Source organism: Hemiscyllium ocellatum, chromosome 2, assembly GCF_020745735.1.
Source record: "Hemiscyllium ocellatum isolate sHemOce1 chromosome 2, sHemOce1.pat.X.cur, whole genome shotgun sequence".
Classification (NCBI taxonomy): Eukaryota; Metazoa; Chordata; class Chondrichthyes; order Orectolobiformes; family Hemiscylliidae; genus Hemiscyllium; species Hemiscyllium ocellatum.
In genome coordinates this window covers 568,908-596,501 of record NC_083402.1, presented here as the reverse complement: position 1 = coordinate 596,501, position 27,594 = coordinate 568,908, and the positions used below count along the sequence as shown (strand labels likewise).

The 27,594-nt window shown below is 46.4% G+C and overlaps 1 protein-coding gene across 2 annotated transcripts in view; it reads right to left on the bottom strand.

The window, feature by feature from the left end:
- LOC132826326 (excitatory amino acid transporter 1-like) overlaps nucleotides 1-27,594 on the bottom strand; it is a 168,272-nt gene that overhangs the window by 125,316 nt on the left and 15,362 nt on the right. For both annotated transcript variants that reach the window (XM_060842168.1, XM_060842177.1), the window contains exon 2: nucleotides 23,314-23,566. In XM_060842168.1, coding sequence (XP_060698151.1) covers nucleotides 23,314-23,452 — 139 coding nt within the window. In that variant the 5' untranslated portion in view covers nucleotides 23,453-23,566. The remainder of the gene's footprint in view (nucleotides 1-23,313; nucleotides 23,567-27,594) is intronic.

The following is a 27,594-nucleotide window of genomic DNA, read 5'->3' as shown; positions in this document are numbered from 1 at the left end:
TCATTGGAATTTAGAAGAATGAGGGAGGTCTTATAGAAACATGTAAAATTATGAAGATAATTTATGATAAGATAGAGGTAGAGAGGATGTTTCACTGGCAGGTGAAACTAGGACAAGAGGGCATAGCCTCAAGATTAGAGGGAGCAGATTTCAGACTGAATTGAAGGGGAAGTTCTTCACCCAGAGGGTTGTGAATCTATGGGCGTCCCTGCCCAGGGAAGTAGTTGATGCTATTTCAGTAAAAGTTTTTAAAGCTAAGATAGATACTTTTTTCAACAATAAAGGAATTAATGGTTACGGTGAGAGGGCAGGTAAGTGAAGCTGAGGCCACGAAAAGATCAGTCATGATTTCATTGAATGTTGTGGCCATTTTGGAGACATGGATAGAGCAGGGACAGGAATGGTTGTTGCATGTTCCAGGGTTTAGATGTTTCAGTAAGAACAGGGAAGATGTAAAAGGGGGGGCCGTGTGGCATTGTTAGTCAAGGACAGTATTATGGTGGCAGAAAGGACAAATAAGGACTCGCCTACTGAGGTTGTATGGGCTGAGGTTAGAAACATGAAAGGAGAGGTCACCCTGTTGGGAGTTTTCTATAGGCCTCCGAATAGTTCCAGAGATGTAGAGGAAAGGATAGCAAAGATGATTCTGATGGGAGCAAGAGTGACAGGGTAGTTGTTATGGGTGATTTCAACTTTCCAAATATTGACTAGGAATATTATAGTTCGAGTATTATGACCTATCACCACCTCCCTCACCTTCATCCACGTATCGCTTTCTCAGCTACCTTCCCTCTAAATCACCCCACTCCCATTTATCTCTCAGTCCCTGGCCCACAAACTTCATTCCTGATGAAGGGCTTATGACCAAAACAACGACTCTCTTGCTCCTGGGATGTTGTCTGACCTGCTATGCTTTCCCAGCAACACACATAATACTCCAGTTTTTGTCCGGTTTCCTGCCACAGTATGTAGACAGGCCAACATGGGGCGAGGTCCCATTGGATTTGGTACTGGGGAATGAATCCAGCCAGGTATTAGACTTGGAGGGAGGTGAGTACTTTGGTGATAGGGACCACAATTAGGTTATATTTACTTTAGCTATGTAAAGGGTTAGGTTTATAGAGTTATAGCTGGAGGAAATCAATTATGATGCAATTAGGCAAGATTAGTAAAGGGAGGTCATGCCTGACAAACCTGTTGGAATTCTTTGAAGAGGTGACAAGTAGGTTAGACCAGGAAACCCAGTGGATGTGGTCTATCTAGATTTCCAAAAGGCCTTTGATAAGGTGCCACACAGGAGGCTGCTGAGCAAGGTGAGGGCCCATGGTGTTCGAGATGAGCTACTGGGATGGATTGAGGACTGGCTGTCTGACAGGAGGCAGAGAGTTGGGATAAAAGGTTCCTTTTCGGAATGGCAGCCGGTGACAAGAGGTGTCCCACAGGGTTCAGTGTTGGGGCCGCAGCTGTTCACGTTATATATTAATGATCTGGATGAAGGGACTGGGGGCATTCTAGTGAAGTTTGCCGATGATACGAAGTTAGGTGGACAGACAGGTAGTACTGAAGAAGTGGGGAGGCTACAGAAGGATCTAGGTAGTTTGGGAGAGTGGTCCAGGAAATGGCTGATGGAATTCAATGTGAGCAAATGCGAGGTCTTGCACTTTGGAAAAAAGAATAAAAGCGTAGACTACTTTCTAAACGGTGAGAAAATTCATAAAGCCAAAGTACAAAGGGATCTGGGAGTGCTAGTCGAGGATTCTCTAAAGGTAAACGTGCAGGTTGAGTCCGTGATTAAGAAAGCGAATGCAATGTTGTCACTTATCTCAAGGGGGTTGGAATATAAAAGCACCGTTGTACTACTGAGACTTTATAAAGCTCTGGTTAGGCCCCATTTAGAGTACTGTGTCCAGTTTTGGTCCCCACACCTCAGGAAGGACATACTGGCACTGGAACGTGTCCAGCGGCGATTCACATGGATGATCCCTGGAATGGTAGGTCTAACATACGAAGAACGGCTGAGGATCCTGGGATTGTATTCATTGGAGTTTAGAAGATTAAGGGGAGACTTAATAGAAACTTACAAGATAATACATGGCTTTGAAAGGGTGGACGCTAGGAAATTGTTTCCGTTAGGCGAGGAGACTAGGACCCGTGGACACAGCCTTAAAATTAGAGGGGGTCAATTCAGAACAGAAATGCGGAGACATTTCTTCAGCCAGAGAGTGGTGAGCCTGTGGAATTCATTGCCGCAGAGTGCAGTGGAGGCCGGGACGCTAAATGTCTTCAAGGCAGAGATTGATAGATTCTTGATGTCTCGAGGAATTAAGGGCTACGGGGAGAATACGGGTAAGTGGAGTGGAAATGCCCATCAGCCATGATTGAATGGCGGAGTGGACTCGATGGGCCGAATGGCCTTACTTCCACTCCTATGTCTTATGGTCTTATTCAGGATGCATGGAATGGGGAAGGAAACTGCAGGGGATGGACACAATTGAAATGTGGATCGTATTCAAGGACTAGGGGGGTAGGTTTGCTAGCACTCTTCGGGGGGGTTTAAACTAATTTGGCAGGGGGATGGGATCCGGACTTGTAGTCCAGCAAGTAAGCTAGCTGTGTTTCAGGATGTCCAAGAATGTAGGGAGGCTGTGGAGAACGTAGCACTGACAGGGAATACTTGCGGACACAGAGATGGGCTAAAGTGCGTATACTTCAACGCAAGAAGTATCAGAAATAAGGTGGGTGAACTTAAGGCATGGATTGGTACCTGGGACTACGATGTTGTGGCCATCACGGAAACGTGGATAGATGAGGGACAGGAATGGTTGTTGGAGGTTCCTGGTTACAGATGTTTCAGTAAGATTAGGGAGGGTAGTAAAAAAGGAGGGGGGGGGGTGGCATTGCTAATTAGAAATGGTATAACGGCTGCAGAAAGGAAGTTTGAGGGGGATCTGCCTTTGGAGGTAGTATGGGCTGAAGTCAGAAATAGGAAAGGTGCAGTCACCTTGCTGGGTGTTTACTATAGGCCCCCCAATAGCAGCAGAGATGTGGAGAAACAGATTGGGAAACAGATTTTGGAAAGGTGCAGAAGCCACAGGGTCATAGTCATGGGCGACTTCAACTTCCCAAATATTGATTGGAAGCTCTTTAGATCAAGTAGATTGGAGGGGGCAGTGTTTGTGCAGTGTGTCCAGGAAGCTTTTCTAACTCAGTATGTAGATTGTCCAACCAGAGGGGAGGCCATATTGGATTTGGTACTCGGCAATGAGCCAGGACAAGTGATGGGCTTGTTAGTGGGTGAACATTTTGGTGATGGTGACCACAATTCTGTGACTTTCACCTTGGTCATAGAGAGAGATAGGTGCGCACAACAGGGTAGATTTTACAATTGGGGGAAGGGAAATTATGATGCTGTAAGACAGGATTTGAGGAGCATAAGTTGGGAGCATAGGCTGTCAGGGAAAGATGTGGTGGAAATGTGGAACTTTTTCAAGGAGCAGATACGACGCGTCCTTGATATGTATGTACCTATCAGGCAGGAAAGAAATGGTCGTGTGAGGGAGCCTTGGTTGACAAGGGAGGTTGAATGTCTAGTAAAGAGGAAGAAGGAGGCTTACATAAGATTGAGGAAACAGGGTTCAGACAGAGCAGTGGAGGGGTACAGGATAGCCAGAAGGGACCTGAAGAAAGGGATTAGGAGAGCTAAGAGAGGGCATGAAAAATCCTTGGCGGATAGGATCAAGGATAACCCCAGGCAGTTTATGCGTATGTGAGAAACATGAGAATGACGAGAACGAGGGTAGGTCCGATCAAGGACAGTAGTGGGAGATTGTGTATTGAGTCGGAAGAGATAGGAGAGGTCTTGAACGAGTACTTTTCTTCAGTATTTACGAACGAGAGGGACCGTATTGTTGAAGAGGAGAGTGTGAAACGGACTGCTAAGCTAGAAGAGATAATTGTTAGGAAGGAAGATGTGTTGGACACTTTGAACAACTTGAGGATAGACAAGTCCCCCGGGCCTGACGGGATATATCCTAGGATTATGTGGGAAGCAAGAGAGGAAATTGCAGTACCGTTGGCAATGATCTTTTCGTCTTCACTGTCAACGGGGGTGGTACCAGGGGACTGGAGAGTAGCGAATGTTGTGCCCCTGTTCAAAAAAGGGAATAGGGATAACCCCGGGAATTACAGGCCAGTTAGTCTTACTTCTGTGGTAGGCAAAATAATGGAAAGGGTACTGAGGGATAGGATTTATGAGTATCTGGAAAGACACTGCTTGATTAGGGACAGCACGGATTTGTGAAGGGTAGGTCTTGCCTTACAAGTCTTATTGAATTCTTTGAGGAGGTGACCAAGCATGTGGATGAGGGTAGAGCAGTGGATGTAGTGTACATGGATTTTAGTAAGGCATTTGATAAGGTTCCCCATGGTAGGCTTATGCAGAAAGTCAGGAGGCATGGGATAGAGGGAAACTTGACCAATTGGATTGAAAACTGGCTAACTGGTCGAAGTCAGAGAGTGGTGGTAGATGGTAAATATTCAGCCTGGAACCCAGTTACAAGTGGAGTTCTGCAGGGATCAGTTCTGGGTCCTCTGCTGTTTGTAATTTTTATTAATGACTTGAATGAGGGAGTCGAAGGGTGGGTCAGTAAATTTGCAGACGATACGAAGATTGGTGGAGTTGTGGACAGTGAGGAGGGCTGTTGTCGGCTGCAAAGGGACTTGGATATGATGCAGAGCTGGGCTGAGGAGTGGCAGATGGAGTTCAACCCTGCCAAGTGTGAGGTTGTCCATTTTGGAAGAACAAATAAGAATGCGGAATACAGGGTTAACGGTAGAGTTCTTAGTCAGGTGGAGGAACAGAGGGATCTTGGGGTCTATGTACATAGATCTTTGAAAGTTGCCACTCAGGTGGATAGAGCTTGTAAGAAGGCCTATGGTGTATTAGCGTTCATTAGCAGAGGGATTGAATTCAAGAGTCGTGAAGTGATGTTGCAGCTGTACAGGACTTTGGTTAGGCCACATTTGGAGTACTGTGTGCAGTTCTGGTCGTCTCACTTTAGGAAAGATGTGGAAGCTTTGGAGAGGGTGCAGAGAAGATTTACCAGGATGTTGCCTGGAATGGAGAATAGGTTGTACGAGGACAGGTTGAGAGTCCTCGGCCTTTTCTCGTTGGAACGGCGAAGGATGAGGGGTGACTTGATAGAGGTTTATAAGATGATCAGAGGAATAGATAGAGTAGACAGTCAGAAACTTTTTCCCCGGGTACAACAGAGTAGTACAAGGGGACATAAATTTAAGGTGAAGGGTGGAAGGTATAGGGGAGATGTCAGGGGTGGGTTCTTTACCCAGAGAGTGGTGGGGGCATGGAATGCGCTGCCCGTGGCAGTGGTAGAGTCAGAATCATTGACGACCTTTAAGCGGCAATTGGATAGGTACATGGATGGGTGCTTAATCTAGGATAGATGTTCGGCACAACATCGTGGGCTGAAGGGCCTGTTCTGTGCTGTATTGTTCTATGTTCTATGTTCTATGACTAGCTACTGCATATCCTTGATAAGTATGTACCGGTCAGGCAGGGAGGAAGTTGTCCAGTGAGGAATCCGTGGTTTACTAAAGAAATTGAAACTCTTATAAAGAGGAGGAAGAAGACTTATGTTAGGATAAGATGCAAAGGCTCAGTTCGGGTACTGGAGAGTTACAAATTAACCAAGAAAGACTGAAAGAGAGAGCTAAGAAGAGCCAGGAGGGGACATGAGAAGTCGTTGGCAGATAGGATCAAGGAAAATCCTAAGGCTTTCTACAATATATCAGGATTAAAAGAATGACTAGAGTAAGATGAGGACCAGAGTTGAGAGTGTGGTGCTGGAAGGTCAGGCAGCATCCAAGGAGCAAGAGAATCAACGTTTCAGGCCGGAGACCTTTATCAGGGAGGCTCTGGTCCGAAACATCAATTTTCATTTTCCGCAGACGCTGCCTGACCTGCTGTGCTTTTCCAGCACCACACTCTCAACTCTGATCTCCAGCATCTGCAGTCCTCACTGTCTCCTAAAATGAGGGTCAATCGAGGACAGTAATAGGAAGTTGTGCATGGAGTCAGCGGAGATAGGGGAAGCACTAAATGAATATTTTTCGTCAGTATTTACACCAGAAAAAGACAATGTTGTCAAGGAGTGAGATACAGACTACCAGACTTGACAGGATTAAGGTTCACAAGGAGGAGGTGTTAGAAATTCTGGCAAGTGTGATAATAAATAAGTCCCCTGGGCTGGATGGAATTTATCCTGGGATTCTCTGGGAAGCCAGGGAGGAGATTGCAAAGCCTTACACTGTGATCTTTATGTTGTCATTGTCTATAGGAATAGTGCCAGAAGACTGGAGGATAGCAAATTTTGTTCCTTTGTTCAAGAAGGGGAGTAGAGACAACCCTGGTAATTATAGACCATTGAGCCTTACTTCAGTTGTGGGTAAGGCATTGGAAAAGATTATAAGAGTTAAGATGTATAATCATCTAGAAAGGAATAATTTGATTAGGGATAGTCAACACGGTTTTGTGAAGGGTCGGTCGTGCCTCACAACTGGTTGAATTCTTTGAGAAAGTGACCAAACAGGTGGATGAAGATAAAGCGATTGATGTGGTGTATATAGAACATAGAACATAGAAAAATACAGCGCAGTACAGGCCCTTTGGTCCTCGATGTTGCGCGGACCCAAGCCCACCTAACCTACACTAGCCCACTATCCTCCATATGGCTATCCAATGCCCGTTTAAATACGCATAAAGAGGGAGAGTCCACCACTGCTACTGGCAGGGCATTCCATGAACTTACGACTCGCTGAGTAAAGAATCTACCCCTAACATCAGTCCTATACCTACCACCCCTTAATTTAAAGCTATGCCCCCTTGTAATAGCTGACTCCATACATGGAAAAAGGTTCTCATTGTCAAACCTATCTAAACCCCTAATCATCTTATACACCTCTATCAAGTCACCCCTAAACCTCCTTTTCTCCAATGAAAACAGTCCCAAGTGCCTCAGCCTTTCCTCATATGATCTTCCTTCCATGCCAGGCAACATCCTGGTAAACCTCCTCTGCATCCGTTCCAGTGCCTCCACATCCTTCCTATAGTATGGCAACCAAAACTGCACACAATACTCCAGATGCGGCCGCACCAGAGTCTTATACAACTGCAACATGACCTCAGAACTCCGGAACTCAATTCCTCTACCAATAAAAGCCAGTACGCCATATGCCTTCTTCACAGCACTATTTCTCTGGGTGGCAACTTTCAGAGATCTGTGTACATGGACACCAAGATCCGTCTGCTCATCCACACTACCAAGTATCCGACCATTAGCCCCATACTCCATCTTCTTGTTACTCTTACCAAAGTGAATCACTTCACACTTAGCTACATTGAACTCCATTTGCCACCTTTCTGCCCAGCTCTGCAGCTTATCTATATCCCGCTGTAACCTGCCACATCCTTCCTCACTGTCAACAACTCCACCGACTTTCGTATCATCCGCAAACTTGCTCACCCAACCTTCTAGCCCCTCCTCCAGGTCATTTATAAAAATGACAAACAGCAATGGTCCCAAAACAGATCCTTGCGGAACACCGCTGGTAACTGCACTCCAAGATGAACCTTTACCATCAACTACTATCCTCTGTCTTCTTCCAGCCAGCCAATTCCTAATCCAAACCTCCAACTCACCCTCAATGCCATACCTCTGTATTTCAGTATATGGATTTCAGTAAGGTGTTTGATATGGGAGGCTATTGCACAAAATACAGAGGCATAGGATTGAGGGTAATTTAGCGGTTTGGATCAGAAATTGACTTGCTCTAAGAAGACAGAAGGTGGTGGTTAATGGGAAATGTTCATCATGGAATTCAATTGCTGGTGGTGTACCGCAAGGAGAAAGTGAGGTTGGCAGATGCTGGAGATCAGAGCTGAAAATGTGTTGCTGGAAAAGTGCAGCAGGTCAGGCAGCATCCAAGGAGCAGGAGAATCGACATTTCGGTCATTCTTGAAGAAGGGCTCATGCCTGAAACATTGATTCTCCTGCTCCTTGGATGCTGCCTGACCTGCTGGGCTTTTCCAGCAACACATTTTCAGTACAGAGGGAGATAGATAAGCTGCAGAGCTGAGCTGAGAGGTGGAAAATGGTGTTTAACGCAGAAAAGTGTGAGGTGATTCACTTTAAAAGGAGCAACAGGAATAAAGATTACTGGGCTAATGGCTAATTCTTGGTAGTGTAGATGGATAGAGAGATCTCGGTGTCCAAGTACATTGATCCCTGAAAGTTGCCACCCAGGTTGATAGGGTTGTTAAGAAGGCATACGGTGTGTTAGCTTTTATTGGTCGAGGGATTGAGTTTCGGAGCCATGAGGTCATGCTACAGCTGTACAAAACTCTGGTATGGCCTGTCAAAGACAGAAGTGGGAAGTTGTGTGTGGATCCTGTGGAGATCGGAGAGGTGCTAAACTAATATTTCTCATTGGTTTTCACTCAGTGGAAAGGAGAATATTGTAGAGGAGAAGAATGGGATACGAGAGATTAGCCTAGAAAGGATTGAGATTTGTAAGGAAGAGGTGTTATCAATTCTAGAAGTGTGAAAGTAGACAAGTCCCCTGGGCTGGATGGGTTTTATCTGAGAATTCTCTGGGAAGCTAGGGAGGAGATGGTGGAGCCTTTGGCCTTGATATTTGAGTTGTCATTGTCTACAGGCTTAGTATCTGAGGACTGGAGGATTGCAAATGTTGTGCCCTTGTTCAAGAAGGGCAGCAGAGTTGACCCAGGTAATTATAGACCAGTGAGCTGAACATCTGTTGTAGGAAAAGTTTTGGAAAGGATTATAAGAGGTAAGATTTACAATCATCTAGCAAGCAACAATTTGATTGGAGATAATCACATGGTTTCATCAAGGGCAGGTCATGTCTCACAAACCTCATTGAGTTTTTTGAGAAGTGTTGTGTATCCCGGTGTTGTATACCCCAGTGTTGTGTATCTCGATGTGTATACCCCTGTGTTGTACACCCTTGTGTTGTATTCCCCAGTGATTGAGTTGTATTCCCCAGTGATGTGTACCCCTGTGTTGTATACCCTGTGTTGAATACCCCTGTGTTGTGTACCCTGGTGTTGTGTACCCTGGTGTTGTGTGTTCCTGTGTTGTATACCTGGTGTTGTATACGCTGATGTTGTCTGTGGGGTGTGCAGTCTGTGGGATCTCTTTGATGTTCCTGATAGTCTGGGTGAACACATCTGCAGGAAGTGCATAAAGCCATCTGCATGGTCACCCATATCTCTTCGTCGGATATATGGAACAGTCTATCTTCCGCAGCTACACTGGCATCACCCCCCCACCTTTTCCTCCGCTACATCGATGACTGTATTGGCGCTACCTCGTGCTCCCACGAGGAGGTTGAACAGTTCATCCACTTTACTAACACCTTCCACCCCAACCTCAAATTTACCTGGATTGTCTCAGACTCCTCCCTCCCCTTCCTAGACCTTTCCATTTCTATCTCGGACGACCGAATCAACACAGACATTTACTACAAACCGACTGACTCCCACAGCTACCTGGACTACACCTCCTCCCACCCTGCCCCCTGTAAAAACGCCATCCCATATTCCCAATTCCTTCGTCTCAGCTGCATCTGCTCCCAAGAGGACCAATTCCAACACCGCACAGCCCAGATGGCCTTCTTCTTCAAAGACCGCAATTTCCCCTCAGACGTGGTTGACAATGCTCTCCACCGCATCTCCTCCACTTCCAGCTCCTCCACCCTTGAACCCTGCCCCTCCAATCGCCACCAGGTCAGAACCCCACTAGTTCTTACCTACCACCCCACCAACCTCCAGATACATCGTACCATCCTTCTTCATTTCTGCCACCTCCAAACGGACCCCACCACCAGGGATATATTTCCCTCCCCTCCCCTATCAGCATTCTGGAAAGACCACTCCCTCCGCGACTCCCTCGTCAGGTCCACATCCCCCACCAACCCAACCTCCACTCCCGGGACATTTCCCTGCAACTGCAAGAAATGAAAAACTTGCGCCCACACCTCCCCCCTCACTTCCCTCCAAGGCCCCAAGGGATCCTTCCATATCCGTCACAAATTCACCTGCACCTCCACACACATCATTTACTGCATCCGCTGCACCCGATGTGGCCTCCTCTATATTGGGGAGACAGGCCGCCTACTTGCGGAATGTTTCAGAGAACACCTCTGGGACACCCGGACCAACCAACCCAACCACTCCGTGGCTGAACACTTAAACTCCCCCTCCCACTCCTCCAAGGACATACAGGTCCTTGGCCTCCTCCATCGCCAGACCATGGCAACACGACACCTGGAGGAGGAGCGCCTCATCTTCTGCCTAGGAACCCTCCAACCACAAGGATGAATGCAGATTTCTCCAGCATCCTCATTTCCCCTTCCTCCACCTTATCTCAGTCCCAACCCTCGGACTCAACACCGCCTTCTTGACCTGCAATCTTCTTCCTGACCTCTCCGCCCCCACCCCTACTCCGGCCTATCACCCTCACCCTAACCTCCTTCCACTTATGGCATTCCCAACGTCCCTCCCCCAAGTCCCTCCTCCCTACTACCTTTTATCTTAGCCTGCTTGGCACACCCTCCTCATTACTGAAGAAGGGCTTATGCCTGAAACGTCGATTCTCCTGCTCCTTGGATGCTGCCTGACTTGCTGCACTTTTCCAGCAACACTTTTTTCAGACATTGTCACCCAGGACCATCAGGAAGGGTGCTGAGAGAGGGACGGGGTGACCTTCGCTTTGGAAACCTGCAGAGTGCACCTCACTCAAGTATAGCTTGTGATGTTGGAAAACAGTGAGAGTGGTGATTTCTCTGGGGAGTGCAGTCAGGATCCAGCCACTCTGAGGGCAAACACGCGAGGGAGAATCCTCATGATGGGAGATTCAACCCCAGGGGAATAGGCTGGCATTACTGCAGCCACAGACATGATTCCAGGATGTGAGTTACAGGCATAGACAGGTAAAGCAGATGAACATGTGGTCAAAGATTTGGAGCAACAAAGGAGGATTCAGATTCTTTGATCAGTGGATCCATTTCTGGAGAAGGTGAGATGTCCATAAGTCTGACAGGTTGTAACTTACTCCTAATATCTCCGCCTCTGCCATATCTGCTTCCAGCTGGAGTAATTCCACTCCAGGACATCCCAGATGACGTCTTATTTCAGAGACCACAATCTCCCCTCCCGCATGATCAACAATGCCATCCAGCGCATCTGCTCCACGTCCCACACTTCCGCACTCAAACCCCACGTCTCCAACCGCAACAAGGTTAGAACCCCCGGCCTTCACCTTCCACCCCACCAACCTCCGGATACAGTGCATTACCCTCTGCAATTTCCACCACCTACAATCAGACCCCACCTCCAGAGTTGTACTTCCCTCCTCACCCTTACCTTTGTTTTGCAGAGACCATTCCTTCCATGACTCCCTCGTTAGGTCCACACTTCTTACCAACTCCACCTTCCACTCTCAGCACCTTCCCTTGCCACTGCAAGAGGTGTGAAACCTACACCCACACCTCCCCCTCACCTCCGTCAAAGGTCCCAAAGGATCTTTTCACATCCAGTGGAGATATTCCTGCACATCCACTCACCACATCCATGACTCTCAATGTGGGAGTTGTAGGAGCCAGATTGACAAGGTAAGGTAACTAGTTTATTTCCTAATCCTTTTTTTTAGTAGTCACTTCGGGAGTTAGAGCAGTGGGAATGGAGTGTCAGACAATGGAATGTTCCTCCTGCAGAATGTGAGAAGTAAGGGCCACCACTAGTGTCCCTGCTGACTACATCTGTGGGATGTGCACCCAACTCCAGCTCCTCAAAAACCGCGTGAGGGAGCTGGAGCTGGAGTTGGATGAACTTTGGATCATTCAGGAGGCAGAGGGGTTATTGACAGGACTTACAGAGAGGTAGTCACTCCCCAGATAAAAGAAAAAGACAGATGGGTGACAGTTAGGGGACAGAAAGGGAACCGGCAGGCAGTGCAGGGATCCCCTGTGGCCATTCCCCTCAACAATAAGTATACCGTTTTGGATACTGTTGGGGGGATGACTTACCAGGGGAAAGCAGTGGGGCACTTGCTGCTCAGAAGGGAAGGGGGAAGAGGAGCAGAGCAGTAGTCATTGGGGACTCGATAGTTAGGGGGACAGATAGGAGGTTCTGTGGGAACAAGAGAGACTCACAGTTGGTGTGTTGCCTCCCGGATGCCAGGGTCCGTGATGTCTCTGATCATGTTTTGGGATCCTTAGGGAGGAGGGGGAGCAACCCCAAGTCGTGGTCTACATTGGCACCAATGACATAGGTCGGAAGAGAGATGTGGACTTGAGGCAGAAATTCAGGGAGCTAGGATGGAAGCTTAGAGCTAGAACAAACAGAGTTGTTTTCTCTGGTTTGTTGTCCATGCCACGTGCTAGTGAGGTGAGGAATAGGGAGAGAAAGGAGTTGAACACGTGGCTACAGGGATGGTGCAGGAGGGAGGGTTTCGGGTTTTTGGATAATTGGAGCTCTTTCTGGGGTAGGTGGGACCTCTCCAAGCAGGATGGTTTTCATCTAAACTAGAGGGGTACCAATATCCTGGGTGGGAAATTCACTAAAACTATTAAGGTTGAATTAAACTAATATAGCAGGGGGGTGGGAACCAAATTGTAGGACAGGTACAGAAGAGGATGAGAGTAGGGAACTCCAAAATCAAGTATCTGACACTGGCAAGCGTGAACCTGGTTTGAAGTGTGTGTACTTCAACGCGAGGAGCATCCAAAATAAAGTGGGTGAACTGGCAGCGTGGGTTGGTACCTGGGACTTCAATGCTGTGGCCATTATGGAGACATGAATAGAGCAGGGACAGGAATGGCTGTTGCAGGTTCCGGGATTCAGCTGTTTCAGTAAGAACAGAGAAGATGGTAAAAGAGGGGGAGGTGTGGCATTGTTGATCAGGGACTATATTACAGCTGTAGAAAGGATGTTTGGGGACTCATTAACTGAGGTAGTACGGGCTGAGGTTAGAAACAGGAAAGGAGAAGTCACCATGTTGGGAGTTTTCTATAGGCCTCCGAATAGTCCCAGAGATGTAGAGGAAAGGATAGCAAAGATGATTCTCGTTAGGAGTGAGTGAGGCAGGGTAGTTATCATGGGGGACTTCAACTATCCAAATATTGACTGGGAACACTACAGTACGAGTACTATAGATGGGTCAGTTTTTGTCCAGTGTGTGCAGGAGGGCTTCCTGACACAGTATGTAGACAGGCCTACAAGGGGCGAAGCCACTTTAGATTTGGTACTGGGTAACGAGCCCGGCCAGGTGTTAGATTTGGAAGTAGGTGAGCACTTTGGAGACAGCGATCACAATTCTGTCAGGTTTACTTTAGTGATGGAAAGGGATAGGTGTACTCCACCGAGCAAGAGTTACAGCTGGGGGAAGGGAAATTACAATGCAATTAAGGAAGATTTAGGAAGCGCAGAATGGGGAAGAAAACTGCAGGGGATGAGCACATTAAAAATGTGGAGCTTATTCAAGGAAAAGCTCCTGTGTGTCCTAGATAAGTATGTACCTGTCAGGCAGGGAGGAAGATATAGAATGCGTGAGCTGTGGTTTATTAAGGAAGTGGAATTCCTGGTCAAGAGGAAGAAGAAGGCTTATGTTAGGACAAAATGTGAAAACTCAGTTAGGGCACTTGACAGTTACAAGGAAGTCAGGAAAGACCTAAAAAGAGAGCTCAGAAGAGCCAGGAGGGGACATGAGAAGTTGTTGGCGAATAGGATCAGGGTTAACCCTAAGGCTTTCCATAGGTGTGTCAAGAATAAATGAATGACGAGAGTTAAATTAGGGCCAATCAAGGATAATAGTGGGAAGTTGTGTGTGGAGGCAGAGGAGATAGGGGAAATACTAAATAAATATTTTTTGACAGGGTTCACTATAGAAAATGAAAATGTTGGCGAGGAAGATACAGAGATACTTGCATCTAGACTAGAAGAGATTGAGGTTCACAAGGAAGAGGTTTTAGAAATACTGCAGAGTATGAAAACAGACAAGTCCCATGGGCCGGATGGGATCTATCCCAGGATCCTCTGGGAAGCAAGGGAAGAGATTGCCGAACCTTTGGCATTGATCTTCAAATCATCATTGTCTACAGGAATAGTGCCTGAGGACTGGAAGATAGCAAATGTGGTTCCCTTGTTCAAAAAGGGTAGTAGAGACAACCCAGGTAATTACAGACCAGAGAGTCTCACTTCAGTTGTTGGTAAAGTGTTGGAAAAGGTTATAAGAGATAGGATTTATAACCATCTAGAAAAGAATAATCTGATCAGGGACAGTCAGCACGGTTTTGTGAAGGGTAGGTCATGCCTAACGAATTTTATTGACTTTTTTGACAAAGTGACCAAACAGGTTGATGAGAGGAAACCGGTTGATGTGGTGTATATGGATTTCAGCAAGGCGTTCGATGAGGTTCCCCACAGTAGGCTATTATACAAAGTGCAGAGGAATGGGATTGTGGGAGACATAGCAGTTTGGATCAGTAATTGGCTTGCTGAAAGAAGACAGAGGGTGGTGGTTGATGCAACATGTTCATCTTGGTGTCCAGTTACTAGGGGCGTATTGCAAGGGTCGGTGTTGGGTCCACTGCTGTTTGTCATTTTTATAAATGACCTGGATGAGGGCTTAGAAGGGTGGGTTAGTAAATTTGAGGACGACACTGAGGTCAGTGGAGTTGTGGATAGTGACGAAGGATGTAGTCGGTTGCAGAGAGACATAGATAGGATGCAGAGCTGGGCTGAGAGGTGGCAAATGGAGTTTGATGTGGACAAGTGTGAGGTGATTTGGATGGAGTAATCGGAACGCAAAGTACTGGGCTTATGGTAAGATTCTTGGGAGTGCAGATGAGCAGAAAGATCTCGGTGTCCATGTACACAGATCCCTGAAAGTTGCTACCCAGACTGACAGGATTGTTAAGAAGGCATACAGTGTTTTGGCCTTTATTAATAGAGGGATTGAGTTCCGGAACCAGGAGGTTATGCTGCAGCTGTACAAAGCTCTGTTATGGCCACACTTGGAGTATTGTGTACAGTTCTGATTATAAGAAGGATGTGGAAGCTTTGGAAAGGGTGCAGAGATGATTTACTAGGATGTTGCCTGGTATGAAGGGAAGGTCTTACGAGGAAAGGCTGAGGGACTTGAGGCTGTTATCGTTAGAGAGAAGAAGGTTGAGAGGTGACTTAATAGAGACATACAAGATAATCAGAGGGTTAGATAGGATGGACAGGGAGAGCCTTTTTCCAAGTATAGGGACGGCAAACATGAGGGGACACAACTTTAAAGTGAGGGGAGATAGGTATAAGACAGATGTCAGAGGTAGTTTCTTTACTCAAAGTAGTAAGGGTATGGAATGCTTTGCCTGCAACGGTAGTAGATTCGCCAAGTTTAAGTGCATTTAAGTCGTCATTGGACAAGCATATGGACGAATATGGAATAGTGTAGGTTAGATGGGCTTCAGATCGGTAAGACAGGGAGGCGCAACATCGAGGGCCGAAGGGCCTGTACTGCGCTGTAATGTTCTATGTTCTATGGTTTCTACATTGGGGACACAAGACACCAACTCGCAGAGTGGTTCAGGGAACATACCACCAACCAACCCCACCGCCCTGTGGCTGACATTTCAACTCCCCCTCCCACTTCTCCAAGGACATGCAAGTCCTGGGCCTCCTCCAAGTCCCCCACCACCTGGAAGAAAAACATCTCATCTTATGCCTTGGGACCCTTCAATCATACGACATCAACATCAACTTCACCCGTTTCCTTATCTCCCCTCCCCCCACCTCATCCCGGATCCAAACCTCCAGGTTGGCAATGCACTCTTGACCTGTCCGACCTGTCCACCTTCCTTCTCACCTACCTGCTCTACCCTCCACACTGATCTATCATAATTACCTAACAATTAAGGAGAGTCAGGAGGCAGAGCTGAGTATGGTAGCCAGTACAACAGAGAAAGTGATAGAAAAGCTAAAAAGTCTATAAATTGATAACTCTCCTGGCCCCGATGGGCTACATCCTAGAGTTCTGAGGGAGGTGGCTGAGGAAATAGCGGAGGCACTGACTGTGATCTTTCAAAAATCACTGGAGTCGGGGAAATTCCCAGATGATTGGAAAATCGCTGTTGTAACCCCCTTATTCAAGAAAGGATCAAGACAAAAGATGGAAAATTATAGGCTGATTAGCCTAACCTCGGTTGTAGGGGAAATTCTAGAATCCATCTTTAAGAATGAGGTTTCTAAATTCTTGGAAGAGCAGGTTCAGATTAGACCAAGTCAGCATGGATTTAGTAAGGGGAGGTCATGCCAGACAAACCTGTTGGAATTCTTTGAAGAGGTGACAAGTAGGTTAGACCAGGGAAACCCAGTGGATGTTATCTATCTACGCTTCCAAAAGGCCTTTAATAAGGTGCCTCACAGGAGGCTGCTGAGTAAGGTGAGGGCCTATGGTGATCAAGGTGAGCTACTGGGATGGATTGAGGATTGGCTGTCTGACAGAAGGCAGAGAGTTGGGATAAAAGGTTCTTTTTCGGAATGGCAGCCAGTGACGAGCGGTGTCCCACAGGGTTCAGTGTTGGGGCCGCAGCTGCTCACTTTATCAATTAATGATCTGGATGAAGGGACTGGGAGCATTCTAGCGAAGTTTGCCAATGATATGAAGTTGTGTGAACAGGCAGGTAGTACTGAGGAAGTGAGGAGGCTGCAGAAGGATCTAGACAGTTTGGGAGAATGGTCCAGGAAATGGCTGATGAAATTCAATGTGAGCAAATGCGACGTCTTGCACTTTGGAAAAAAGAATACAAGCATGAACTACTTTCTAAACGGTGAGAAAATTCGTAAAGGCAAAGTACAAAGGGATCTGGGAGTGCTAGTCGAGGATTCTCTAAAGGTAAACATGCAGGTTGAATCCGTGATTAAGACAGCAAATGTAATGTTGTCATTTATCTCAAGAGGGTTGCAATATAAAAGCTCCGTTGTGCTACTGAGACTTTATAAAGCTCTGGTTAGGCCCCATTTGGAGTACTGTGTCCAGTTTTGGTCCCCACACCTCAGGAGGGACATACTGGCACTGGAACGTGTTGAGCGGAGATTCACATGGATGATCCCTGGAATAGTAGGTCTAATATACGAGGAACGGCTGAGGATCCTGGGATTGTATTCATTGGAGTTTAGAAGGTTGAGGGAGAGCCAATAGAAACTTACAAGATAATGCATGGCTTAGAAAGGGTGGACAGTGGGAGGTTGTTTACATTAGGCGGGGAGACTAGGACCCATGGGCACAGCCTTAGAATTAGAGGGGGTCAATTTAGAATGGAAATGAGGAGACATTTCTTCAGAGAGTGGTGGGCCTGTGGAATTCATTGCCACAGAGTGCATTGGAGGCTGGGACGGTAAATGTCTTCAAGGCAGAGATTGATAAATTCTTGATCTTGCAAGGAATTAAAGACTACAGGGAGAGTGCGGGTAAGTGGAATTGAAACGCCCATCAGCCATGATTCAATGGTGGAGTGGACTCGATGAGTCGAATGGCCTTGCTTCCACTCCTATGTCTTATGTTCTTATGGTCTACCCTCCCCGCTCCCTCCCTCCACCTGCACCTACCTTCACTTTCCCAGCTCCCTTCCCCCCACCCAGACCTTCCTATTTATCTCTCAGCCCCTTCCCCAACACCTCCTCCACCCCCCAATATTCCTCATGAAGAGCTGATGCCCAAAATGCCCCAAATGTCTCCTGCTCTTTGGATGCTGTGCTTTTCCAGCATTACCCTTTTCAATTCTGACTCTCCGGTATAGAACATAGAACATAGTAAAATGCAGCGCAGTACAGGCCCTTCGACCCTCGATGTTGTGCCAACCAAAGCCTACCTAACTTACACTAGCCCAATAACCTCCATATGCTTATCCAATGCCCGCTTAAATGACCATAAAGAGGGAGAGTCCACCACTGCTACTGGCAGGGCATTCCATGAACTCACAACCCGCTGAGTAAAGAATCTACCCCTAACATCTGTCCTATACCTACCACCCCTTAATTTAAAGCTGTGTCCCCTAGTAACAGCTGACTCCATTAGCAGAAAAAGGTTCTCAGTGTCTACCCTATCTAAACCCCTAATCATCTTGTACACCTCTACCAAATCTCCCCTAAACCTTCTCTTCTCCAATGAGAACAGCCCCAAGTGCCTCAGCCTTTCCTCATACGATCTTCCTACCATGCCAGGCAACATCCTGGTAAACCTCCTCTGCACTCGTTCCAATGCCTCCACATCCTTCCTATAGTATGGCGACCAAAACTGCACACAATACTCCAGATGAGGCCGCACCAGAGTCTTATACAACTGCAACATGACCTCAGGACTCCGGAACTCAATTCCTCTACCAATAAAGCCCAGTACACCATATGCCTTCTTCACAGCACTATTTCCCTGGGTGGCAACTTTCAGAGATCTATGTACATGGACACCAAGATACCATTAGCCCAGTAATCAATCTTCAGTCCTCACTTTCTCCAGGTTGTAAGTGAACGAGAATGAGACCAATATCCCTGTGGTGGTGTTTGCTAGTGTAATTGATGCAGTTAAAAATCACACAACACCAGATTATAGTCTAACAGGTTTAACTGGAAATACAAACTTTTGGAGTGCTGCTCCTTCATCAGGTAGTTAGTGGGGGAAATATCATAGGACACAGAATTTATAGTAAAAGATCAAAGTGTCATACAACTAATGCGATGTATTGAACAATCTATATTGCTGTTAAGTTTTTTAATCACTTCGAAGGGTTGCAGGTTTTATAGAACATAGAACAGTACAGCACAATACAGGCCCTTCGGCCCTTGATGTTCTGTTGGCCTTTTATCCTACTCTAAGATCAGACTAACCTACATACCCTTCATTGCACTATCATCCATGTGCCTATCCAAGAGTTACTTAAATGTCCCTAATGTATCTGACTCTACCACCACCGCTAGGCAGTGCATTCCACACACCCATCACTCTCTGAGTAAAGAATCTACCTCTGACATTTCCCCTAAACCTTCCTTATGCCCCCTTTTGATAGACCTTTCCACCTTGGGTAAAAGTCTCTGGCTATTCACTCTTCCTTTGCATCTCAACACCTTGTACACTCTACCAAGTCACCTCTCATTCTTCTTTGTTCCAGTGAGAAAAGCCTTATCTCTCTCAACCTTTCTTCATAAGACATGCCCCAGGCAGCATCCTGGGAGATCTCCTCTGCACCCTCTCTAAAGCTTACACATCCTTCCTATAATGAGGTGCCCGAAACTGAACACAATATTCCAAGTGTGGTCTAACCAGGGCTGTATAGAGCTGTAATGTAACCTCAAGGCTCTTAAATTCAATTCCCCTGTGAATGAAAACCAACACGCCTCATGTCTTTTTAATAACCTTGTAAACATCGAGGGATCTATGGACATGGACCCTAAGATCCCTCTGTTTCTCCACACTGCCAAGAATCTTGCCTTTTACCCTGTATTCTGCATTCAAATTTGACCTTCCAAAATGATTCACTTTACATTTTACCAGGTTGATCTCCTTCTGCCACTTCTCTCTCAGCCCATTCTCCATTCTGTCAATGTCCCATTGCAACCTACAACAGCCCTTCACACTATCTACAACTCCACCAACCTTCGTGTCTTCAGTAAATGTACTAACACACTCTTCCACTTCCTCACCCAAGCCATTTATAAAAATCACACACAGGTACGCACAAACTCACACATTCTCCATCACATGCATGCGCACACACATATAAGTCCATGGGGTGAATTTGCATTTTCAGATCTGTATTTTGTTCAAAAAAGCACACAATCTGTCGGCTGTCAGTCCATGTGACATTTTATAAATTTCTACTTTGGAAATCGAACCAGTCTGACTGAAGTTTGGGATATAGACAGATTCAAACTTGAAAGAAGTTTTGGGATTTACATATTAATGAATTGAAACCTGCAAGCCCATTCTAAGTTATTGAAGACTTAACAGCAATCTAGGTTTGTTCAATGCATCGCATCAGTGGTATGACACTTTGATCTTTTTACTATAAATTCTATGTCCTATGATCCTGCTGTACTCGCTGTCTGATGAAAGAGCAGCGCTCCGAAAGCCAGTACTTCCAAATAAACCTATTGGACTTGGTGTTGAAGAGTGTGTTGCTGGAAAAGCACAGCCAGTCAGGCAGCATCCTAGGAGCACAGGAATCAATGTTTCAGGCAGGAGTCCTTCATCAGGAACGAGGTTTGTGGACCGGGGGGCTGTGAGATAAATGGGAGGGGGGTGGGGCTGGGGGAAAGGTAGCTGGGAATGTGATAGGTAGATGAAGGTGATAAGTCAGAGAGGAGGGTGGAGCAGATAGGTGGGAAGGAAGATGGCCAGGTCAGGAGGATGGTGTTCAAGAGGGCGATGCCAAGTTGGAATGTTGGAACTGGGATAAGGTGGGAGGGAGGGGAAATGAGGAAACTGGTGAAATCCACATTGATCTTATGTGGTTAGAGTGTCCCAAGTCAGAAGATGAGGTGTTCTTCCTTCAGGCGTTGGGTGGTTAAGGTTTGGCAGTGGAGGAGGCCCAGGACCTGCATGTCCCTGGCGGAGTGGGAGGAGGAGTTTGAGTGTTCAGCCACAGGGATTGTTTAGTGCGTGTCCCAGAGATGTTCTCTGAAACATTCTGCAAGTTGACGTCTGTCTCCCCGATATACAGACCACATCTTAACAACGGACACAGTAAATGACATTAGTGGAGGTACAGGTAAATTTCTGTTGGATGTGGAAGGCTCCTTTGGGGCTTGGAGGGAGGTGAGGGGGAGGTGTGGACGCTGGTTTTGCAATTCCTGCAGTGGCGGGAGAAGGCGTCGGGTGTGGAGGGTGGGTTGGTGGAGCGTGTGGACCTAACAAGGGAGTCATGGAGGGAATGGTCTCTGCAAAATACAGATGGGGGTGGCGTCTGTTTGTAGGTGGCGGAAATGGTGGAGGTTGATGCGTTTTATCTGGAGGTTGGTGGGGTGGAAGGTGAGGGGGAGTTCTGTCCTTGCTGCAGTTGGAGGGGTGGGTTTCAAGGATGGAGGTGCAGGAAGTGGAGGAGATGTGCTGGAGGGCAACTTTAACCACGTGGGAGGGGAAATTACGGTCTTTGAAGAAGGAGGCCATTTGGGATGTTCTATGGTGAAATTGATCCTGTTGTGTGATTTTTAAATTTGTCCACCCTAGTCCAACAGCGGCACGTCCACATCAGTGTAATTGGTGGCATTTTGAACTCAATTGGTCAGGAGCTGGATAACATGGTAGAGGTATAATGGGGTTGATGCATAGATAAATATAGAATAGAAGCCAAGTCAGTGACAGCCAAAGCATTTTTAGTCGAGGTGGGGCACAAGGGAGCACAGCAAGTTTGGATCACCTTTATTTTAATGCAAGGAATCTAGCAAGTGACAGAGAAGTTAAGGATGCTGATTAACACGTGGGATGTGATATCATTGCTATCACAGAGACATCATTGAGGGAGGGGCAGCACTGGCAGTTCAATATTCTAGAGAGGATGAAGAGGAAATTCACAGGCATGTTGTGTGGGCAGAAGCGATTCAGTGATGAAGAGAAGCTGGATAGATTGGCTTGTGTTTGTTACAGCAGAGATGAGTAAGGGGAGGGTCTAAATATTCAAAATTATGAATGGCACACAGAATAAATAGCAAGAAATCTTTCCACTTACTAAAAGAATCAATAACTTGGGGGGGGAATAGATTTAGGGTGAGGGCAGGAGCTTTATCGAATATTTAAGGACGAATTGTTTTCAATTGATGGCTATATGGAAGTCACTGGCTAAAAGGGTGGGAGAAGTGGGAACTATCACAACATTAACTACTTATAAATAAAGAACCTCATATGCTGTAAATCAGAAACAAAAACAGAATTTGCTGGAAACGCTCAGTGGGTCTGGCAGCATCTGTGGAGAGAAATCAGAGTTAACATTTCAGAGCATGACCCTTCCTCAGAACATTTATATGAGCACTTAAAAGGACAGAGAGGTACAAGGCTACAGACCAAGTGATGAAAAATGGATTAGACTCAATACTTGATGAGTGGCCTCTTTCCATGTTGAAACTACGCTAACTCTGTGTCTAAATAGATGCAGATCGTTCTTTTCCACTAAAGTTTTTAAAAAACTCATTCATAGGATGTGGGAATTGCTGTCTGGGGCAGCACTTATTGTCCATCCCTAATTGTCCAGATGGTCAGGAATGCCATGTAGTCTAAACCAAGTCAGGATGACAGATTTCCCTGACACTGGTCAGTATGGCTAGCTTTGAACTCCAGATTTTTGCTGAGTTCAGATTTTACCACCTGCCATGGAGAAATCCAATTATGCCCCAGACTGGGGGCTGGGGGTCTGCATTTCTAGCCACCAAGTGTACATATCTTAGAACACAATGCTGGAGTGAGGGGCAGGAGAATCGATGTTTCAGGTACCGGGAAAATGAAGGGCTTATGCCCGAAACGTCGATTCTCCTGCTCCTCGGATGCTGCCTGACCTGCTGTGCTTTTCCAGCACCACACTCTCGACTCTGATCTCCAGCATCTGCAGTGCTCACTTTCTCCTGGAGTGAGGGACAGAGTGCTTTGGGGGCAGTGGGATTTAGGTTAGGGTTGGGACAAGTTTATGGGAACAGGATAGTAGGAATCAGTTTCAATTAATACAGACTGAAAAACAATGCATTAATGGACCATTTTGGTTCAAGAGCTGTTATTTGTCAGGAGAGGGAAGACAATGGACATATGGCATTATCAATATATTATGAATCCAGAGACCCAAGTCATGTTCTGGGACCGAGTTTTGAATCCCGCCATGACAGATGGTGAAATTAGAACTCAAGGAAAACAAATCTAGATTGAAGAGTCTCATGATGACAATGAGACTGTTGACAATTGTTGGAAAACCCATCTAGTTCACTAATGTCCTACAGGGATGGAAACTGTTGTCTTTACCTGGTCTGGTGTACATATGACTTCAGACCAACTGCAATGTGTTTGACTCATACCTCCCTCTGGATATTTAAGGTTGGGCAATAAATGCTGGCTTGGCCAGAGATGCCCTGTGAATGAATGAAAAAAAGGCAAGTGATGGAAATCCTGAGGAGGAAATGCATGTCTTGGGGAAGGATACAATAATGTGCAGTCAGCAAACTGAAGTTGGGTCGATGTGTTTTCCAATACTAACCAATGATCACAGCCACCACCGTGAACAGCACAAATCCATTGTCCTTCATGAATTTCTTCACATCGTCTTTGGAGATCCTCTGAACCTGTTTCTTCGCTAATGTTGTTCGTTTGTGTAAGCCTTGCTGGATTCGGTCCATTGCCTTTACAGCAGTAGTCTTTTCTGTGGTGTTTCTAATCGCTCACACTAGTCCTGGAGTGGACAATCCTACTTGATCCAACAGCTTGAGACTCAAATCACTGCAGGAAAACAGCTATAAAATCAAACCAAATAATTAAATTAAATATATAACTCAACATTCTGAAAAGATGTTTTTAATCACCAATCGAGAAGGATAGTTGATAAATAAATACCATCATGGTGTATGTGTGGGACAAATTAACACAATTCGAGGCCATGGGGATGAATCATCACTCCTCAGTCACCAACTCCAGTCTTCAACATTAAATCAGGCAATAAAAAAGCTCAGGAGCAAGAGATATAACTTTGCATTTACGAATAAAAATCAGGTGTTATTATTGTATTTAGTGGCAATTTGAACGCAAATGTAGGGATCTGATTATGATTACCGCCCCCTCAACCAGATATCACCAAACCATCATCTCCCAGACCATACACAACCTCAGGAGATCTCCCACCCACAGCTTCCAACCTCATAGTTCGGGAACCCCACACCACCTGATTCTACCTCCTTCCCAAGATCCACAAGCCTAACTACCCTGGCTAACCCATCGTCTCAGCCTGCTCCTGCCCCACCAAACTTACCTCCACCTACCTTGACACTGTCCTATCCCCCCTAGTCCAGGAACTCCCCCCATACATTCAAGACACCACCCATGCCCTCCACTTCCTCCAAGACTTCCATTTCCCCGGCGCCCAACGCCTCATCTTCACCATGGACATCCAATCCCTCTACACCTCCATCCGCCATGACCAGGGTCTCCAAGCCCTCTGTTTCTTCCTCTCCCGATGTCCCCACCAGTACCCTTTCACCGACACGCTCATTCTTTTGGCTGAACTGGTCCTCACCCTCAACAATTTCTCTTTTGAATCCCCCACTTCCTCCAGACAAAAGGGTTAGCTATGCCTGTCTCTTTGCGGGTATGTAGAACAGTCCATCTTCCATAGTTACACCGGCACCACTCCCCACCTCTTCCCTCCACGACATTGATGACTGCATTGGTGCCACCTCGTGCTCTTGTGAGGAGGTTGAGCAATTCATCAACTTCAACACATTCTACCCCGACCTTAAATTTACCTGGACCATCTCTGCTACCTCTCTCCCCTTCCTGGACCTCTCCACCTCCATCAATGACAACTTCTTCAACACTGACATATTTTACAAACCCACCAACTCCCACAGCTACCTGGATTACACCTCCTCTCACCCTACCTCCTGTAAAAATGCCATCCCATAATCCTAACTCCTCCGCCTCTGCTGTATCTACTCCCAGGAGGACCAGTTCCACCACAGAACACACCAGACGGCCTCCTTCTTTAGAGACCGCAATTTCCCTTCCCACGTGGTTGACGATACCTTCCAACGCATCACATCCATGTCCCGCAGCTCCGCCCTCAGACCCCATCCCTCCAACCGTAACAAGGACAGAATATCCCCAGTCCTCACCTTCCACTCCACCAACCTTCGCGTAAACCGCATCATCCGCCGACATTTCCGCCACCTACAAACGGACCCCACCACCTGGGATATATTTCCCTCCCTACCCCTAACCGCTTCCTGCAAAGACTGTTCACTCCATGACTACCTGATCAGGTCCACACCCCCTAGCAACCCACCCTCCCATTCTGGCACCTTCCCCTGCCACCGCAGGAATTGCAAAACCACCTCCCTCACCGCCATCCTAGGCCCCAAAAGAGCCTTCCACATCAACAGGGTAGCACGGTGGCTCAGTGGTTAGCACTGCTGCTCGCAGCACCAGGGACCCAGGTTTAATTCCAGCCTCGGGCGATTGTCTGCATGGAGTTTACACATTCTTCCCGTGTCTAGATTCCTGCTCATTAATTCCACAAGTTACATCCTTGAAGAGTTCCAGTAGGTTTGTCAAGCAAGGATATCCCTTTCATAAATCCATGCTTACATAGAGTCATACAGCACGGAAACAGACTCTTCAGTCCAACCAGTCCATGCTGACCAGAATTACAAACTAATCCAGTGCCACCTGCCAAGCTTACTTGTCTAATCCAGTCCCTGTTTTCCAACTGCTTTGTTATTAAATCTTTCATAATGGACTTGAACATTCAATAGGTTTCTGTTTTCTTTCTATCTCCTTTTACAGGGTGATACATTAGCTGCCCTCCAATTCATACAGGAGAAAGTGAGGACTGCAGATGCTGGAAATCAGAGTCTAGATTAGAGTGGTGCTGGAAAAGCACAGCCAGTCAGGCGGCATCCGAGGAGCAGGAGAATCAATGTTTTGGGCATAAGTCCTTCATCATTCCTGATTTAAGAACATCCAGATGCTTCTTAACTATTGTGAGAGAGCTTGCCTCCACCATTCTCTCAAGCAGTGTGTTTCATATTTCTGCCACTCTCTGGGTGAAAAATCTTTACTCAGATCACCTCGAAATCACTTATTCTGCATCGTATGCTCTCTGAGGTTAGACATGCCTGTAATGAGGAAGAGGTTCTCGTATAATTTTGTATACCTGTCAAAGATGGCTTCTTCTTTCCTAAAAGCTATTCCTTTTCTCAAGGAAACTCTGCCCTTGGTTTTTTTTCAGAGGCGTAATAAAATGCTGCCGGTGCTAATTAGACTGGCTTGGTACAGAGAGATTAAAGGATGTTGAAAGGCCTTTTTGTTTCTATGTAAACAGATGAAACTTCAGGTCGAAGTGGTCATGTTTTAGAAGTGACCTGTATAACGTAAGGGAGTGGTCAGCTCTCTGGCTTGGCAGTTTAATTCAGTCCAGAACTAGTTGGGAGTTCAACAGTGAGCTGCGTGGAAACAGTTTGCTAAACTCTCTCTTTCTGCCTTTCTAACCTCAACCTATAAGCATCAGTTACATTTTCTTTTACTGTGTTTTAAGGGGGTTTGCTTATTGGGACTGTTGTGTATATTCGGAGCAACATAATTAAGTCTAGTTTGGATAAACTGAGTTATGTCAGGGTTCTTTATTCTGTTTTTTGTGTTTCATTGTGTAATTTTGTGATTACGTTTTTTTTTTGTCTGTTTTAAAACCTGGTAGTCAGCCAAGCTATCGTACTCCAGGTATTTTTCATTGTTACCAAAACAAATTGCAAAGTTATGCTCTGGGTTGCATGCTCAAGAATGCTTTGAGTGGTCTGTCCCTGAGCTTCCTCTGTTCTAGGGAAAACAAACTCAGTGTCTTCAGTCACTCCTCATAACTGAGACTTCCCATCCCAGGCAGTGCCCTGGTGAATCTTCTTTACACCCTCTCCAGTGCAATTTCATCCTTCCAATAGTGACCAGAACTGCACACAGCATTCCAAATGATCAATGATGTAATCTATCTTTCATCAAGTCACACCAAGACTTCCTTCCTCCTATATCATGTCTTTGGGGTTCTGAAGGGAGAGGGTGACCAGCCCCAAGACGTGGTCCACACAGGTACCAACGACATCGGTAGGGCTATAGGGCAGGATTACAGGGAGAAGGGATGGAAGCTGAGAGGTAGAACAAACAGTTGTTATCTCGGGTTTGTTACCTCTGCCACAAGATAGCGAGGCGGGAAACAAGGAGAGATATCAGCTGAACACGTAGCTGCAAGGATGGTGCAGGAGGGACGGTTTCAGGTTCTTGGATAATTGGGGCTCATTCTGGGGAAAGTGGGACTTGTACAAACAGGGCGGTCTTCACTTGAACAAGAGGGGTACTAATATCCTGGGTGGAAATTTGCTAGTGCTACTCGGGTGGGTTTAAACTAGCTCAGCAGGGGGATGGGAACCGGAGGTGTCGCTGCAGTGCACAGGAGGATGAGACTAGGAAGGACAGGGACAGGATTTCAGGGTCACAGGAATGTGCTGGCAGATTTGAAGTGTGTCTATTTCAATGCCTGGAGTATCCAAAATAAGGTAGGTGAACTTGCAGCATGGATAGGTACCTGGGATTTCGATGTTATGGCCATTTTGGAGACGTGGATAGAGCAGGGTGAGGAATGGATGTTGCAGGTTCCAGGGTTTCGATCTTTCATTAATAACAGGGAGCCGTAATGTCATGCTGTAACTATACAAAACGCTGGTGAGGCCACACTTGGAATATTGTGTACAGTTCTGATCACATCATTACAGGAAGGATGTGG